This window comes from Acanthopagrus latus, chromosome 18, assembly GCF_904848185.1.
Source record: "Acanthopagrus latus isolate v.2019 chromosome 18, fAcaLat1.1, whole genome shotgun sequence".
NCBI classification, from domain to species: Eukaryota; Metazoa; Chordata; class Actinopteri; order Spariformes; family Sparidae; genus Acanthopagrus; species Acanthopagrus latus.
The window spans coordinates 1701265-1717495 of NC_051056.1; the positions used below are offsets into that span (position 1 = coordinate 1701265).

Consider the following 16231-nt stretch of genomic DNA (forward strand, 5'->3'; position numbering starts at 1 on the left):
CTGAGTGCTGGCGGCCATGCTGAGTGGAGTAGTTCCTGGGATGTAGCCTTCATCTTCATCCTCTTCCTCCCTCTCTTCATCACAGCAGTCCTCCTCCCTAAAGAACAGCGGCTCAAAGTTCTCCTTATGAGGGTCTGCACCTGGAAACAGCGACGGAGAGTTAAGAGAGGAAGACCAAATCAATCGAACATGTTGATCAAGCCACATAAAGACAAAGAGTATCCACACAGGAGCCTCTGTAGACACTGACTCCGTCTCATTACAGCTGCTATAAAATCAATCAGTTAATCAAATATTCTGCGATGTTTCCCAGAGAATCAGACTTCAATTGTGGTGGTTGCTGTCAGGCTGCAGTGCCATAGAGCATGCGCACTCGAGACCTCTGCTGACCGAGTCGGCTAACTTCCGGTTTAGCGCCAAGATAACTTGGATGGGGACAAAATGTAATCGGGCGGCTTTTCTAGACTCTCCAAATTGTTATTGGAATGAATTCCTCAAATTCTGACAGTAAAATGATTCATTTTGCAGAGATGTGAGGCTTTTATGACTGTTTTACAGATGCATCTTTCACAAATGTTACCATGTGGGAAAAAGTCCCCAGTGCGTCACATGATGATGTAATCATACGGCTTGGCCACGACAAAAGCGCTTCAACGCTTCAACGCTTGCTCATCACCCTCACCCACTACAAAGTAGCTAACATTGAAAAATAGTATAGTGGCGCTGAGCTAGCAGTATAGCGGCGCTGTGCCACCATTCCATTGTCTGGGGAGAACCCTGAGAGTATATAACATCATGCTATACACTGATGGGTGCTGTCTTGAATGAGTGAGAATGGGACGCAGCTCCAAAAATAAAAAAAATCAATATGTGGCGGCTAATGTTGATAATGTGGCGGACTAGCAAATAAATGTATGAATGGGAAATACTATTTTGCCTCAAAGGAAACAGGAGAAGAAAGACATTTTGTGTTATTGGTACAAGTATTAACTCATGATTATGTCCTATAAAAACTGATCAGTTGGATCAGTGTTATTGAGTCGTGACAGTTAGCTTAGCATAAAGACAAGACTAAGTAAGTAAGACTAAGCAGCGCTGCCCAAAGAAAACAATTATCCACCTGCTTTGACACAACCATGCAAACTCAAGGAACACCTATTAACTTTTGTAAGACCTCTCAGCTACATCACACTGTTGTCATCAGAAGATGGAGACAAGTTGAAGAGGAGTCAAACTTTAAATCTGGGTTGCTGCGACGGTGTTTTGTCGAGTAAGCAGTGCTTGAGTTTGGATGGTTGTCCAATGTTCATCAGTGAGCTCTAGAGGTGTCAGCACTGGACAGAGCCAAGCTAGCAGTTTTGCCTTGAAGGATCACCTGCAGCCATCAGAAGAGCCGTTAGCTTGATGGAACCCCGTCCTGCGGCAATGTGGAGGGGGGTGGAGCCATTGAAGGTTAAGCAGTCCACGTTGGCGTTTCCCTGATGAGAGAAGATATCACAAACACCCAGTGAACCAAACACTCAGGTAAGGTCTGGTCTGATTGGTCCCAGTGTTCCCATTTTGTACCTCCAGCAGCAGGCAGCCAGCCAGTGACACGTTGTCACTCTCGGTGGCGAGGTGGAGGGCGGTCCGTCCACAGCTGCGCTCCGGTGTCTCTACATTAGCTCCGCCCTCCAGCAGCTCCCTGAGAGAAGACAGCTGATTGGCCAGAACTGCCAGGTGGATCGCACACAGACCTGTAACCGTGGTACCAGACAGACAGAGAGCTCACACACATTCAGCTTCCTTTGTGTGTGTGTGTGTGTGTGTGTGTGTGTGTGTGTGCGTGTGTGTGTACCTGCTGTGTTGGTGTGTTCCAGCAGTGCTCTCAGCTCTTTGTGCTGCAGTAAAAACTGGACCATTCCTCCTCCTCCTTCCAGCTTGGATGCCAGGTGGAGCACGGTGTTGCCATGACGATCTGTCAGTGTCGGGTCAGCACCGGCCAGCAGCAGTGCTTCCACTGCCTCCCGCTGCTGGGTGATTACCGCCAGGTGCAAAGGAGTCTGGGAAACAGGGAGGAAGTAGTTACATTATTGCGTTCTTTCACTAACTAGTAAACTTTGTTGCCTCTTGCTGGTAAACAGAAACGGTCCTTTCTTATGAAGGCATTTTTTGTTCTCTACCCAGGGTATGTCTTTGCTTCTTGGTTACTCAGGGCATTTTTTCCCTTAATTGAAGGGTTTCATGATTTCCCAACTAGTAACTCCTTCTTTGCTCCAGAATAAGTGTCCTAGTTCCCTAAATCATTGCTAATTTGTTTATTTCATGGGATCCCGGGTTGATTTCTCTGTAACAGGAAGCTTTCTTGCTCCCTAACTAGTAAATGCTGCGGCTCGTTCCTCTCTAGGAATCTCCTTGTCCTTATCAGATCATTTTCTTGTTCTTGTTCTCTGTTTCTTGCTTTGAGTCAGTTTCCTTCTTCTTCCTTCTCCTTTAGTTAGATAGCTCCATTAATATAAAGCTTCCTTCTTTGATCCCCATACGCAAAGCTTTCTTTTCTCCTTCTATAGGTATCACTAAAATAAAAAACTGAAGAACTTCTCAAAGTGTTTCCTAGTAAATGATCAAAACAAAAGACAAAGCGACACCTGGAACATGCGTATTTCTTGCTCAAAGATCCAGTAGAGTTTAGTTTTTAGTACCTGGTAGAGGTGGTTCCTCATGTTGAGAACATCCTGTCCAGGCAGAGCAGAGACAACCTGAGTCAGACTCTTCAGCGCTTCCTGCTGGCTGTGTAGAACTGCCAGGTGGATCCCACTGAGGAGACGAGAGAAAAATAAAGACTCGGTGCTAAACTGATTTAAATCGTGTGCAATCTTTCAGTAAATCTTCTACTTCAATGTCAGCCATAAAATTGTAAAACTATTAGTTTAACATTTAGATAAAATCTTACTGAAGCTGACACTTCAAATCAAAAAGCTGAAAAGTTTCCATGTCTACTGACGTGTCTCCGTCCTCGTCCTGTGCGTCCATCAGTTGGCGCTGTGTGGCCAGAAGGTAGGCCGAGTCTCCTGTAACTGAGTACTTAAACAGCGCCTCCAGCTGTCTGCTGCTCTCCTCAACCGACCGCTCATCTGTAACACAGGACATTTTTATGCATTTTGTAAAGCAGGTGTTCATGCCATTAGAAATTTCTTGATGTCAGCCAAATGTGAACACAGAATTCTTTTTTATGAAAGCAACAACCTGAATATGTGAACTTATTTTTCTTCAAATGTTTAATCAAATAATATAAAAATAAGCAGATTAAAGGTCCCATATTACACTGTTTTTCATCAATTTCACACAGGTCTGACAGCTCTGTATTCGATATGCATTGCCCCAAACCCATCCATGGTCCCGAACTTCAGCTGTCTAAAAGTCGCTCTACAGAGCTCTATTCAGAGCAATCTGTTTCTGTGCCTGCACCTTTAAATGCTAATGAGCTCCGTCTGTAAACGACTACTTGGAGAGACCTGCCTGCTACTTCACTCTTAGGGAGAGGATGCCCCTTACGTTAGTTGTAGCATGCGCTAATGTTTATGGTTGATGTATATATATACAGTCATGGAAAAAATTATTAGACCACCCTTGTTTTCTTCAATTTCTTGTTCATTTTAATACCTGGTACCACTAAAGGTATAATACAATGAACACGACAAAAAATGCAGCTGATCACATAATACTTCATGTCCTATTTGACATTCTTAAGCTTAATTGTATTCCCAGGGTATATAAGAGGCCATTTCATGTCATAAGCAGCACTGCACATGCAAAGGCTTAGAGTGGTTTCCTGCTTACATTCAAGCCATAGCACAACTCAGAAGTTGTCAGCTCTCACATAATGCCTAAAACAAAAGAATTATGTGAAGCCACAAAGGCAGCCATCTTGGCACTGCTGGAAATTGGCATGAGTGAGAGACAGGTAGCAAAAAAACTAAAGATCTCCAAGACAGCTGTTCATTACAACAAGAAAAAACAAGCCGAACACGGCACTACCAAATTGCTACCTGGCCGCGGCAGGAAACGTCTCTCTACCCCATGAGATGACCGTGCACTCGTCCGTTCCTGTGTCAGGAATTGTCGTCAGACCTCCAGGGACCTTCAAAATGAGTGGGCACTGTCGAGAAATGTGACTTGTTCGGCAAGGACAGTTCGAAACCGACTTGTTGAAGCTGGTCTGAAGTCACACAGAGCACGGAAGAAGCCCTTCATCAACGAAAGGCACAGGAAGGCCCAGTTACTCTTTGCTAGGGATCACAAAGATTGGACTGTTGATGATTGGGCTAAGGTTCTCTTCAGTGATGAATCCAATTTTGAGTTGATGCCCACTCCAGCTAACTTACTGGTTAGGAGGAGGCCTGGAGAAGCCTACAAACCAGACTGTCTTGCCCCTACAGTAAAACATGGGGGTGGATCAGTGATGATCTGGGGTTGTTTCAGTATGAGTGGAACAGGGCAAATGCAATTGTGTGAAGGGCGAATGAACCAGGTCATGTACAGGGCTACTCTTGAAAACAGTCTTCTTCCATCAGCTGGAAAACTCTTTCCTGCCTCGAATGACTGGATTTTCCAACAAGACAATGCCCCTTGCCACACAGCAAGGTCAGTTAAAGCCTGGATGGAGAACCACAACATTCGCACCATGCCTTGGCCTGCTCAATCACCAGATCTGAATCCAGTTGAAAACCTATGGAAAATCATCAAACTCAAAATGGAGAACCACAAGCCCAAAAACAAAGCAAATTTGTTTGAATTTGTGCAACAGGAATGGGCTGCTGTGACAGCAGAACAATGTCAGAAGCTGGTGGAGAGCATGCCAAGACGCATGGCTTCAGTCATCAAAAACAATGGTTACGCAATCAAGTACTAACTCCTGTGTGTATCATGTGTTTAAAGCAAACAGAAAAGAAAACATGGAATGCTTAAAAGCAGTGTTTTTGGCAGTACAGTGCCATAGCTATTGATGTAAGAACTTAAGTGATTTTGGTTACTATCAAGAAAACCATGGAAAATGGCTAGATATCAGCTCTTAAATTAAACTCTTACGAGCTATTTTTGTTGTTATCATTATATTTGTCCAAACAAATGTACCTTTAGTTGAACCAGGCATTAAAATGAACAAGAAATTGAAGAAAACAAGGGTGGTCTAATAATTTTTTCCATGACTGTATATATATATATACACTACCGTTCAAAAGTTTGGGGTCACATTGAAATGTCCTTATTTTTGAAGGAAAAGCACTGTACTTTTCAATGAAGATAACTTTAAACTAGTCTTAACTTTAAAGAAATACACTCTATACATTGCTAATGTGGTAAATGACTATTCTAGCTGCAAATGTCTGGTTTTTGGTGCAATATCTACATAGGTGTATAGAGGCCTAGTTCCAGCCACTATCACTCCAGTGTTCTAATGGTGAAATGTGTTTGCTCATTGGCTCAGAAGGCTAATTGATGATTAGAAAACCCTTGTGCAATCATGTTCACACATCTGAAAACAGTTTAGCTCGTTACAGAAGCTACAAAACTGATCTTCCTTTGAGCAGATTGAGTTTCTGGAGCATTACATTTGTGGGGTCAATTAAACGCTCAAAATGGCCAGAAAAAGAGAACTTTCATCTGAAACTCGACAGTCTATTCTTGTTCTTCGAAAAGAAGGCTATTCCATGCGAGAAATTGCTAAGAAATTGAAGATTTCCTACAACGGTGTGTACTACTCCCTTCAGAGGACAGCACAAACAGGCTCTAACCAGAGTAGAAAAAGAAGTGGGAGGCCGCGTTGCACAACTGTGCAAGAAGATAAGTTCATAAGAGTCTCTAGTTTGAGAAACAGACGCCTCACAGGTCCCCAACTGGCATCTTCATTAAATAGTACCCGCAAAACACCAGTGTCAACATCTACAGTGAAGAGGCGGCTGCGGGATTCTGGGCTTCAGGGCAGAGTGGCAAAGAAAAAGCCATATCTGAGACTGGCCAATAAAAGAAAAAGATTAAGATGGGCAAAAGAACACAGACATTGGACAGAGGAAGACTGGAAAAAAGTGTTGTGGACGGACGAATCTAAGTTTGAGGTGTTTGGATCACAAAGAAGAATGTTTGTGAGACGCAGAACAAATGAAAAGATGCTGGAAGAATGCCTGACGCCATCTGTTAAGCATGGTGGAGGTAATGTGATGGTCTGGGGTTGCTTTGGTGCTGGTAAGGTGGGAGATTTGTACAGGGTAAAAGGGATTCTGAATAAGGAAGGCTATCACTCCATTTTGCAACGCCATGCCATACCCAGTGGACAGCGCTTGATTGGAGCCAATTTCATCCTACAACAGGACAATGACCCTAAACACACCTCCAAATTGTGCAAGAACTATTTAGAGCAGAAGCAGGAAGCTCATATTCTATCGGTGATAAAGTGGCCAGCGCAGTCACCAGATCTGAACCCCATTGAGCTGTTGTGGGAGCAGCTTGACCGTATGGTACGCAAGAAGTGCCCATCCAACCAATCCAACTTGTGGGAGCTGCTTCTGGAAGCGTGGGGTGCAATTTCTCCAGATTACCTCAACAAATTAACAGCTAGAATGCCAAAGGTCTGCAATGCTGTAATTGCTGCAAATGGAGGATTCTTTGACGAAAGCAAAGTTTGATGTAAAATCTTATTTCAAATACAAATCATTATTTCTAACAGAGTCAATGTCTTGACTCTATTTTCTATTCATTTCACAACGTATGGTGGTGAATAAGTGTTTTCATGGAAAACACAAAATTGTTTGGGTGACCCCAAACTTTTGAATGGTAGTGTGTGTATATATATATATATATATATATATATATATATATATATATATATATATATATATATATATATATATATATATATATATATATACCCCTTCTGGGTCCAGTTCTGGGTCCAACTGGTATGGTTGAACAAAAAAATCTCCATAGTGATACATACATATATATATATATATATATATATATATATATATATATATATATATATATATATATATATATATATATATATATATATATATATATATATATATATATATATACACACGTATGTATCACTATGGAGATTTTTTTGTTCACCCATACTAGTTGGACCCAGAACTGGACCCAGAAGGAGAGGCTCCTGAAGAAGTACAGACTCTGTGGCTGCAACAGGATGTTTCAGAATGGTTAGTGTGTCTGTATAATGTTAGTTTGTTCATGTGTTGTTACATTTACCACCATTAAGCCAATGGCTTAGCAAGCAACAGCTAGCGAAAGCTTTGTTTGTCTCCAGCTCAGTCTCCAAACTCTTGGACACTGTTCACATCATCTCTGTCTCCAGTCTGCATGTTTCCAGACTTTTTACTGTGACAACTAAGCTCCATTGTAATATCATTAACATTAAATTTGCTTCAAACTCCATTGCATAGTGGACCGAAGTGGAGCTAACTAGTTAGCTGATTTCCAGCTGACTTCACCATACCCGTAGGCAACTGTTAATACTATCAAACTGCTGCGACACATTTCGGTGGCTTGGGTGCAGTTCCTGGGTCCAGTATGTTTGGGACTGATCCTTTTACGAGGGTCAGTGTTGAGGCAAAGCCAGCTTTGTACTGACCCTCGTTACTGAAGCAGTCTGATGTGAAGCGATTAGCACACACACACAAGCTAACACGAACCGTAGCTGGAACATTGTCTTAAAATATGAAACGCAACCACTGTCTCTTCTGTTGTTCTGTAGCTGGGACAGAATATAGGCACTTAGGTTGATTTTTACAACCAACAACAGAGCTATTTGCGTGTCTAGCTTTGAGCAACGACATTGTGAAACACTGCTGTCTCACTGCTGGACACACCAAACTTCACCTCAAGGATGGACGCCCCCCTCTCAGATATCTCATATCACCGCACAGAGGAGGTCGGCCTATGATAATGACTCCTTTCGTTACATAACGAAAGGAGCAGATTCTGAACAGCCTGTAGGAGCACCGTGTTACCAGTGGGTGGGCTGCAGAGACGATGTAGGAATCGCTTGTTTTCCTCATTCTGGGAGTTGGCAGGCTCAGGGAGGACCAGCTTATATATGTAGAGACCAGAGAAAATGTGTTTTTTTATGATATGGGACCTTTAACTGACAATGTAAGTAATTAAGTGCACCTGAAATAACTGACAGAGCATAAAAACTGACACCATGCAAACATCTAGATATCGATAAGCAACAACTTCATGAAGATCTGAAGTATGTCCTGAGTCGGGGTAGCATAAGTTATCATCAACAGTTAGAGCTGCTGTGTTCGATCGAAGTCTAAACTCAGGCTTAAAGCTCAGTTATAGCCGTGTTTAAACACTGTGATGTGCAGGTGATGTGTTACCTGTATGAGGCTCCACACTGACCCCTTCCTTCTCAGTCCTCTCCTCCACCTCTAGGTCTCCTCGCTGGGCTGAAGATCTCAGTGTGACCCCTGACCCCGAGTCATCATCTGGATCGCTGTCATCGTCACTGCTGTCATCTGCTGCTTCACTCTGAGAGGCTTAAACACAACATTCACATAGCATTACACAACATATCAGAATCAGAATCAGCTTAATTGGCCAAGTATGTGAACACATACCAGGAATTTGACTTTGTCATACCTGTCATTGTACACTTCTGAAATAACATAATGTTACACAATGTTCTGCAGGTAGCCAGAGGCTACTGTAGGTTTGATGTGTAGATGGCATAATAAAATGAAATTAGGTCGATCGATTTGTGTAAAATAAAATAATTTATATAGAAATATTATATATAAATATTAAGTAGTAGGAACCATATTTACCAAGCTCTACTAAGGGCTACTGAAAGTTTCCTGACTGTGACTGCCCACTACATTACATTAGTGACAGTGAATAACTACTTGATCTTAGCATTTGTTAAAGATAACTTTCTTTGCCAAATAAATAAAAAGTACAACACATAATTGATTTTCCTAACGATCAGCGTATACCAAACCTAACCGAAAACCGTGACCACAAAACCGTGATATGAACCGAACCATGGATTTTGTAAACCGCTCCGCCCCTAGTATATATTATATTATTTACAGTGAGGACAACAACATATATCATGATAACAGCTTAGTTAAGACTCGAACATCTCTTATCTCTAATTAATCTAATTTGGTTTAGTTTTTTTATTTCTTGTAACCAGGTTCTCCATCAGACAGTCACACTTCCTGCAGTTAGCTACAAACATAGAGTGACCTCATAGCCTCCATTTTGGATGAAATGTCTTAACAGATATTTTTATCTCACAAGTTTGCTTTTTTGTTTATTTTATCTCTGTATGCGGACGCTAAGCACCGACCGACACAGTCCAGTTCTGCTCAAATAAAAAAAAGTCTGTAACTCTTTTTTTTCACAAACTGAGACCAACCCGCTGAACAATGCAGCAGCACTCAATAATTCACTACAGTTGGGCTATCCTAATATTTATAATGTATGTAATAAGATAAGAACTGATTGAGTTTGCACAAAAATGAACGCTGAGATTTCACACCGTGTTTGATGCCGCCTCCTCCACCTCCCAGACCAGCTGAGTATCCTGTGGAGAAACCTCCACCACCTCCTCCTCCTCCTCCTCCATAGTTGTAGGTGGTGAAGCCCTGGAAGTACGCTGGAGGACAAATCAAACACACCAAAAACATCAGCTGATAAAGAATCTAAATCAACAACATTTCTATCTCATAATGAACCATCTGAAGAGTTTGCTAAATATCTAAACTGTCAAGGAGGCTGATTTTACCTCCTCCTCCTCCTCCTCCTCCTGCAGAGCCGGGTCCTCCTGCTGCTGGACCTCCTCCCCCACCTCGGTACAGACCTCCTCCTCCTCCTCCACCATGACCACTGAAGTCATGGAAAGTTGGTAATGTCTTCTGTCTCTTCCTCTGCACCTCCTCCTTGTCTGAAAAAGGAGACACAGATCAGTAGGAGGCAGTGTTCACCAGCACGTCACTGCAGCTCACCTGTTCATAATGATGCTCTGATGTCACAGTAACTCACGTGAGGTTTCACCGTTTACATCTACAGATTAAAAAATGCAATAAAAGTTTCATAGGAAATTCTATATTTCCTATACGTTTTTAAAATCCATAAATGGATGGAAAAGAAACCAGCCTGTATTTTACAATTTAGTCCGTCAGACCTTCTCCCGGTCTGTGAACACCACACAACAAGCTCCACCAATCAAAGCTCTCCACTCCAGTTTGAGATGAACCTATGACCTGAAGGCGGAGCTACCTGACCTACCTATGATCTGGGGGTGGTAGGTGAAGGGTTTTGGCTCGCTCGTCTCGTTGTCAGACTTCCTCTTCAGCTGGACAAACACCGACGTCGGCTTCTGCAGGTTCTGGTCTCGATACTTTGGAGTCTTGAACACGATGGCGAACTGACCGCAGAAAACACATTGCCATGGTAATGTGATTATGAGTCATGACCACTCATCGGCCAGGTAGATAAAAATATTTAAATACAATAATTCAAACTCATACTACTCCTGTAGTTATACTAACTGGTCACACTCACCTGTCTGTGAACGTCTGTCGGGGAAAAATCTCCCAGAGCCTCCCAAGTCAACCCCGTATCGTCTTCTTCAAAGAAACGAACCTGGATATCATCTGGAACACACTCATACATTTCATTTTCTGTTTTAAAGGAAGCAGTAAATATTCTCCATTTCTAAGATTATTTGTATTTTCAGGTGTTGACATTCTCTGACCACAGAGCTCCTCCTGCTGTTAATGCTGTTCATACTAATATTAGTTTGATTTGACCTCACTGGAGCAGCTGCACTGGAGGATTACAGTGAGTTGAGTCCAGATCAGCAGCTGGTTCTCCACCAAGAAAAAACAAAACAAAATAAAGAAGGAGAAGCTAACAGACCTGGAGCAGGACAAAAAAAGAAAAAAGCTCATCAGTTCCTGCATAGGTCTGTTCCTCCTGAGGGATTTACATATTGGAGGGGAATTCCCTGAAGCTGGACTTCCTCCCGGAGAACAAAACTGTTCAGTCACAGCCCACACACATCTTTACTCTTCACTGCATTCAAATGAAGAGTAAAAAAAAGTAAACTATCTGAGCTCAAGAAAACAAGGCAGCTTTAGTAGCCATATGTTACTACAATTATAAAGAATAGGTGTGATCGGTTAGTAGGAAAATATACCCCTCCACTATGTCTCTCTTTATTTTGGCCCATTGTTGGCTTCAGCTACGCAAGAAATAGTTCGCACACATGTCCAAAATTCTTAGAACATAGCGTTTCCCCTAGATTTAACACTAACACTGGGGGGGTCCAGGGCCCATAAGAAAAATTTGAAAAATAACCCTTTAAATAGTGACTACTGGTGAGATTTTTGAAAAAAAAACATCATGTTTAGCATTTCAGAATCAGAAACTAAGACATGAGACAAAATAGTGTAGAAGTTGACATTGCTGCTTGAAAATATGTTAACCTCTTGAGCACCATTATTTTCCTTATTGTTATAGATTTTTTATGGAAACAGAATCTGTTTCATAAGTCAGTGGGCCACATGACACAGAAGCTATTGAGAAAAAAATCAGAATTTCTGCATATTAATATGCATATAAAATAGAGGAAGCACTAACGTATGATAATAAGCTGCGTCTCATTTGTCCAGTTTACTAATACAATCTGCTGCTATTGAAAAAACTGCAATTATTTTATATTTATCCACCGAATATCCAACCTCAAACTAACTTCAGCCCGGTTCGATGAGTCACCTGTTGCAGCCTTTGAATAGGATGACGAGGATTTCAGTCACTCAACTTAAACGGTGACGGTGTAGTGTTTTCACTGTGTGCAACTTAAATTCGCTATTCGCCCATGATATTAAACCTACAAAAATCATGCCTTTTTTTTTTTTTTTTTTTTTTTGGAGCAGCAGCAGCGGCGCTGAAAATCCAGCAGCAGAATGCATATAGGTGAAACATTGACACATCAGATAACCTTCCACAATGATTGCAGGCTCTTTGGTGGAGCTCTGCTTTGAATGAAGTTCCGTCTTAACAAATGAATGGACCACTTGTGGAGTGACATGAAGACATAAATCAGAGGCGCAAAAAACATTGACAGTGGTGGCCGGTCATCAAGTTTACCAATACCTGACCTGTGCCTTGCGCAACCACCACCCCCCAAAAATGGGTTTGCATGATTTACGAGAGCCTCCTTTTCAGGTCGGAAAAGCCAGATTTCCGGAATTATCCAGAAGCATCACACCCCTGATAAAGTACCCGATGCTAAAAATTTTGTCAAAATGTGAAAAATGTCCTGTGTATAGCTGAATAATGAAAATGAAAATTAAAAGAGAACAACAGAAACTACAGGAGATCTTTCCACTCTGTCAAGTAAAAATACTAACTGTTGTTTCTGTTTCATTCTTTTATTGATCTTGACAGTCATAAGGAGAAGCAGCTGCTCACTTTACATTTTGATTGAGTGAAAACATAATTTTGTCCTCTAGATCAGGAACTACTGATTGTTTATATTCTTGCACTAAATTGTTTATGAGACTTTGTGGACTGTTGTTGTTAGCACAGTTAGCCATGTTAGCTCCTGCAGTTTAACCATGATCCTCTTGCTTTGGCCCCCAACACGTGTTCATTTTCACCTGCAGCTCTGAGGCAATTTGGTTACAAGTTGGATCTGATGCAAGTTTATAAATCTTGCCCTGTGGAGAACTCCATGTCCTCCATCTGTTAGACAATAACAAGTATTATTAACAAAGAGACTCAATTTCATTTGACCGAATGTTTTAAATGAATCGTCTGATGTGTGGGACATAAACACTGCTGCAATGAAAAGTCACACGAATATCAGTGTTTCCCACACACTGACTAATTTGTGGCAGGGCACCACAGAATCAACACTGAATGCCACATATTTTGTTCCGGTTTTTAAACTTTATTTTTATCACTACTTAAAAAACACAGCATATTCGTTCAGCCGCATTTCCTAAATGTTCCAGCAGGAGGTGACATCACCTGATAAACACAAACTTTGAGAAACTTTGGTTCCTATACTCGTGACATCACTGTGACATCTCACTGTGAAACTAAAGACCCTGTTAACGTCTGGGCTGATGTGAAAATCCAGTCATCAATGCGGGGAGAAACAATAACTCACAGGGAAAATGATGAATCAAACCTGTGACTGAATATTGGGTTCATATTCAGTTATTCATATCCAGAGTTGTAGGATGAAGAATGATGTCTCACCTTTCTGGACTTTGTCACAGAGCAGGTAGACCTCCTCTCCTCCGCTTACACAGCCAGCAGTTCGATCCATCCTCACGATCTTCAGGTTGGAGGCGTTTGGAGCCTCTGAGGGAAAAACAGACACAAAGCAGGTCGGTCGGTGGAGAGCCTCACAGGTGCTCCCTTACTGGACACACGGAGCTCATTGTTTAAACCTACAGCGTCTCTCCAATCCAGATTCAGATATATAAACGCCCACAATGACTCCTAGAACTTTCTCAAAGACCTGAAGAAGTTCAGCAAGTTTGGACTGACACACATCAATTGAACTGTGACTCTAGATGTGTCTATTTCTGTTGCTATCAGAGGAGGCTTGTCCATAGAGGCAGAGGAGGTTGGTCCTCCTCTATTTTTGAGAGTCAAGAGGAAGATCAATATTTTTTTTAAGAAAGAGTAACTGGTTGAAATAAATCATTACCAAATCTCAGTATCATTTATAAAAGTGTGTGTGTGTGTGTGTGTGTGTATATATATATATATATATATATATATATATATAAAAATATAAAAAATATAAAATAAAAAAAAGTTTCTTCTTTGGAAGAAAATCCACTTAAAACAGTTGAACAGCTTGAGCTGCAGACGGAGGAGACAGAGCAGTCTGTGAGAGGAGCAGGGAGCAGGAAGGTGGAGGCTAGAGGAGGACGGAGGGCTTCTGTCCTCCGTGGGAGGATCTCCTTCCATTCACTCAATGCATTTAGGATTTTTTCATGCTGATCTATGATTGGCTAAGACACGTAAAATGACGCGCTAAGGGAGGACATCCTCGCTTACCAATCAGCAACCAGAATACAAGATTGACAGCAGGTTGGTCCAAAAACAGTTCCCATTCTCATATGTATACAACCGTAAACAAAAAATACTTCTATGTATTTTATAGCTTTCACTGCCAGCCATGCTCGGGCTTCGAGTTTTCAGCGATATTGGAATCGGTTTCAAAGGAAATATAAGCAAATTTCTGAAAGGAAAAAAAACTGTTCAGAGAAATCAGAGAGAAGCAGTCAGAAAGATAATTCATAGTTTTGTTTTGTGCTGGAGGACAAAACATTAGCGGCACGACCGCGACACAATACAGAGCAGCAACATAGTTGTTTTGGGCGACTGTGATGAGTGATGAGTGTGATGTTCTGTGCTGTCATGAATTATGTACAGTGACTGCTATGGTAGCACAGTGGTAGAGCAGCTGCCTGCCACACAGGTGACTGGGGATCTAATCCCAGAAGGGGTACACATTGGTATTTATTTTGTCTTGTATATTAGCCCACTGTGCATTTCATGGTCCTGATGTCAACAGCCTCTCTGCTCCTCTCTCATGGTCCTGATGTCAACAGCCTTTTGCCATTTAATAAAATGTTTTTTAAAGAAGTCTTGTAAGTCATTGTTTTATTGCTTAATTTTCACTGAATATAAGAAAGTAGGGATAAGTTGCTGACTTGTATAAAATAACATGACACCGTGGACTAGTTTTCCTCCTGTCCTCCCCAATTTTTTCAGTCACCAGCTGCCACTAAATGCTATATGTGACAAATAGCAACTAGAAAGGATCTGTTTCTGTTTTTATAGTGTGGCTGTGATGAACAGTTAACAATGAAAATCTCTTACTGCTTGATTAAAAAACCTCAGAAGATTCATAAAACAACAGTCTGCTGTTCAGTTCTGAATCCAAAGTGAAAGTTAAGAAGGATCCTGAAGTGATGAGCAGGTTTCAGTCCTCTGAGAGGAAGCTGCAGCAGAGGGAATCCAAAGCAGCAGGAAGAGGGAAATGAAACCAAGCCGCTTGAAACGACTAGTGTAGTCCTCAGAGAGTACACTGCTCGATAATCAGAGCTGTAGTAAAAAACTATAACATGAGCGCAACAGCTGACAAAACTAGACTCTTAATCAGTGTTAAATTCATGAAAAATCAAGATGTCCAAGTCATCACAAACAACAAACTTACTGTTGAATGTTAAACCTCTGCACACTTGTCAGAGTGGGAATATAGGTGGATAGCATTTTTTATAAGGCATTATGAGGGTTTAAAATACAACCTGCCAAGCACCAACTGTGGGCAGATTGTCCCTACATTGTTGCTGACAGCAGCTACTACAAAGTACAAAAAATGACTCATCATTCAAAACCTTCAAAATTTCCTCTCAACAGCAAAAACATCTTTAGCACTATTTCAGGGTGGAGTTGATTAACTGTAGATCAATTTACTTCAATAATTATGCCTCATTTGGTTTGTATCGGTTTGTTGGTTTGTTTTTGGCACATCATGTTAAAGTACATGTTAAAGTATATTACCCAGTCCACTCATCAGCTGCGTAGTATAAAAACAATATATGTCTGTTTTTTTTTTATCATATTGTTACTGCACTCTGTTCAGCTTCAGACCTCACATATCTTTTGGCTGAGGTGTGATCTCTTCTACCAGGTGGGAATGAAACTAATAAGAAAGTTACATTTCATATTTCATTGTGGTTCGATCAATAAAATACAGCTCTCAGTTAGCTGCCTGATGTTTTTATGATTATCTACCTCAAACTGTCTGATCCTAAACATCTACCATCAGTAAACATGCAGCAGACGGAAGAAGGCACCTCAAAAGTTAACAGGATTATTGGACACAGCTGTGTGGATGTGTAACAGTTCAGACTCACTGCTGTCGTAGATTGGTTCAGACACAGCAGGCTCGAGTCGTCTGGAGAAACCTCCATCGCTGTCAGGGAGGAACGCAGTGAACATGAGCCGAACCACACTGAGGTCCATTTCTTTAGCCTGAAGTGCCGCCGCACTGCTGATTACACTGCGCTGGTGGTCTGAGGACAGAGGAGGGAAGAACATGCTTTAATTTGACAGTGAGATGAGAATAAAAAACTAAATTGCAGTTTTCAGGTTTGTCAGGTAAGATCAAAGACACACACAC

At 41.5% G+C, this 16231-nt stretch overlaps 1 protein-coding gene across 5 annotated transcripts in view; it reads right to left on the reverse strand.

Annotated features, from left to right (window-relative positions):
• The window catches only part of nfkb1 (nuclear factor of kappa light polypeptide gene enhancer in B-cells 1), a 50812-nt gene that overhangs the window by 13664 nt on the left and 20917 nt on the right, over positions 1-16231 (reverse strand). For 2 of the 5 annotated variants that reach the window (XM_037076753.1, XM_037076752.1), the window contains exons 8-20: positions 15966-16124; positions 13285-13389; positions 10576-10667; positions 10300-10438; positions 9796-9955; positions 9551-9669; positions 8385-8543; positions 2984-3113; positions 2682-2796; positions 1838-2042; positions 1567-1736; positions 1376-1478; positions 1-140 (exon numbers count right to left, since the gene is read on the reverse strand). In XM_037076753.1, coding sequence (XP_036932648.1) covers positions 1-140; positions 1376-1478; positions 1567-1736; positions 1838-2042; positions 2682-2796; positions 2984-3113; positions 8385-8543; positions 9551-9669; positions 9796-9955; positions 10300-10438; positions 10576-10667; positions 13285-13389; positions 15966-16124 — 1796 coding nt within the window. The remainder of the gene's footprint in view (positions 141-1375; positions 1479-1566; positions 1737-1837; positions 2043-2681; positions 2797-2983; positions 3114-8384; positions 8544-9550; positions 9670-9795; positions 9956-10299; positions 10439-10575; positions 10668-13284; positions 13390-15965; positions 16125-16231) is intronic. The other 3 variants (XM_037076756.1, XM_037076755.1, XM_037076754.1) reach the window with 3 other exon arrangements.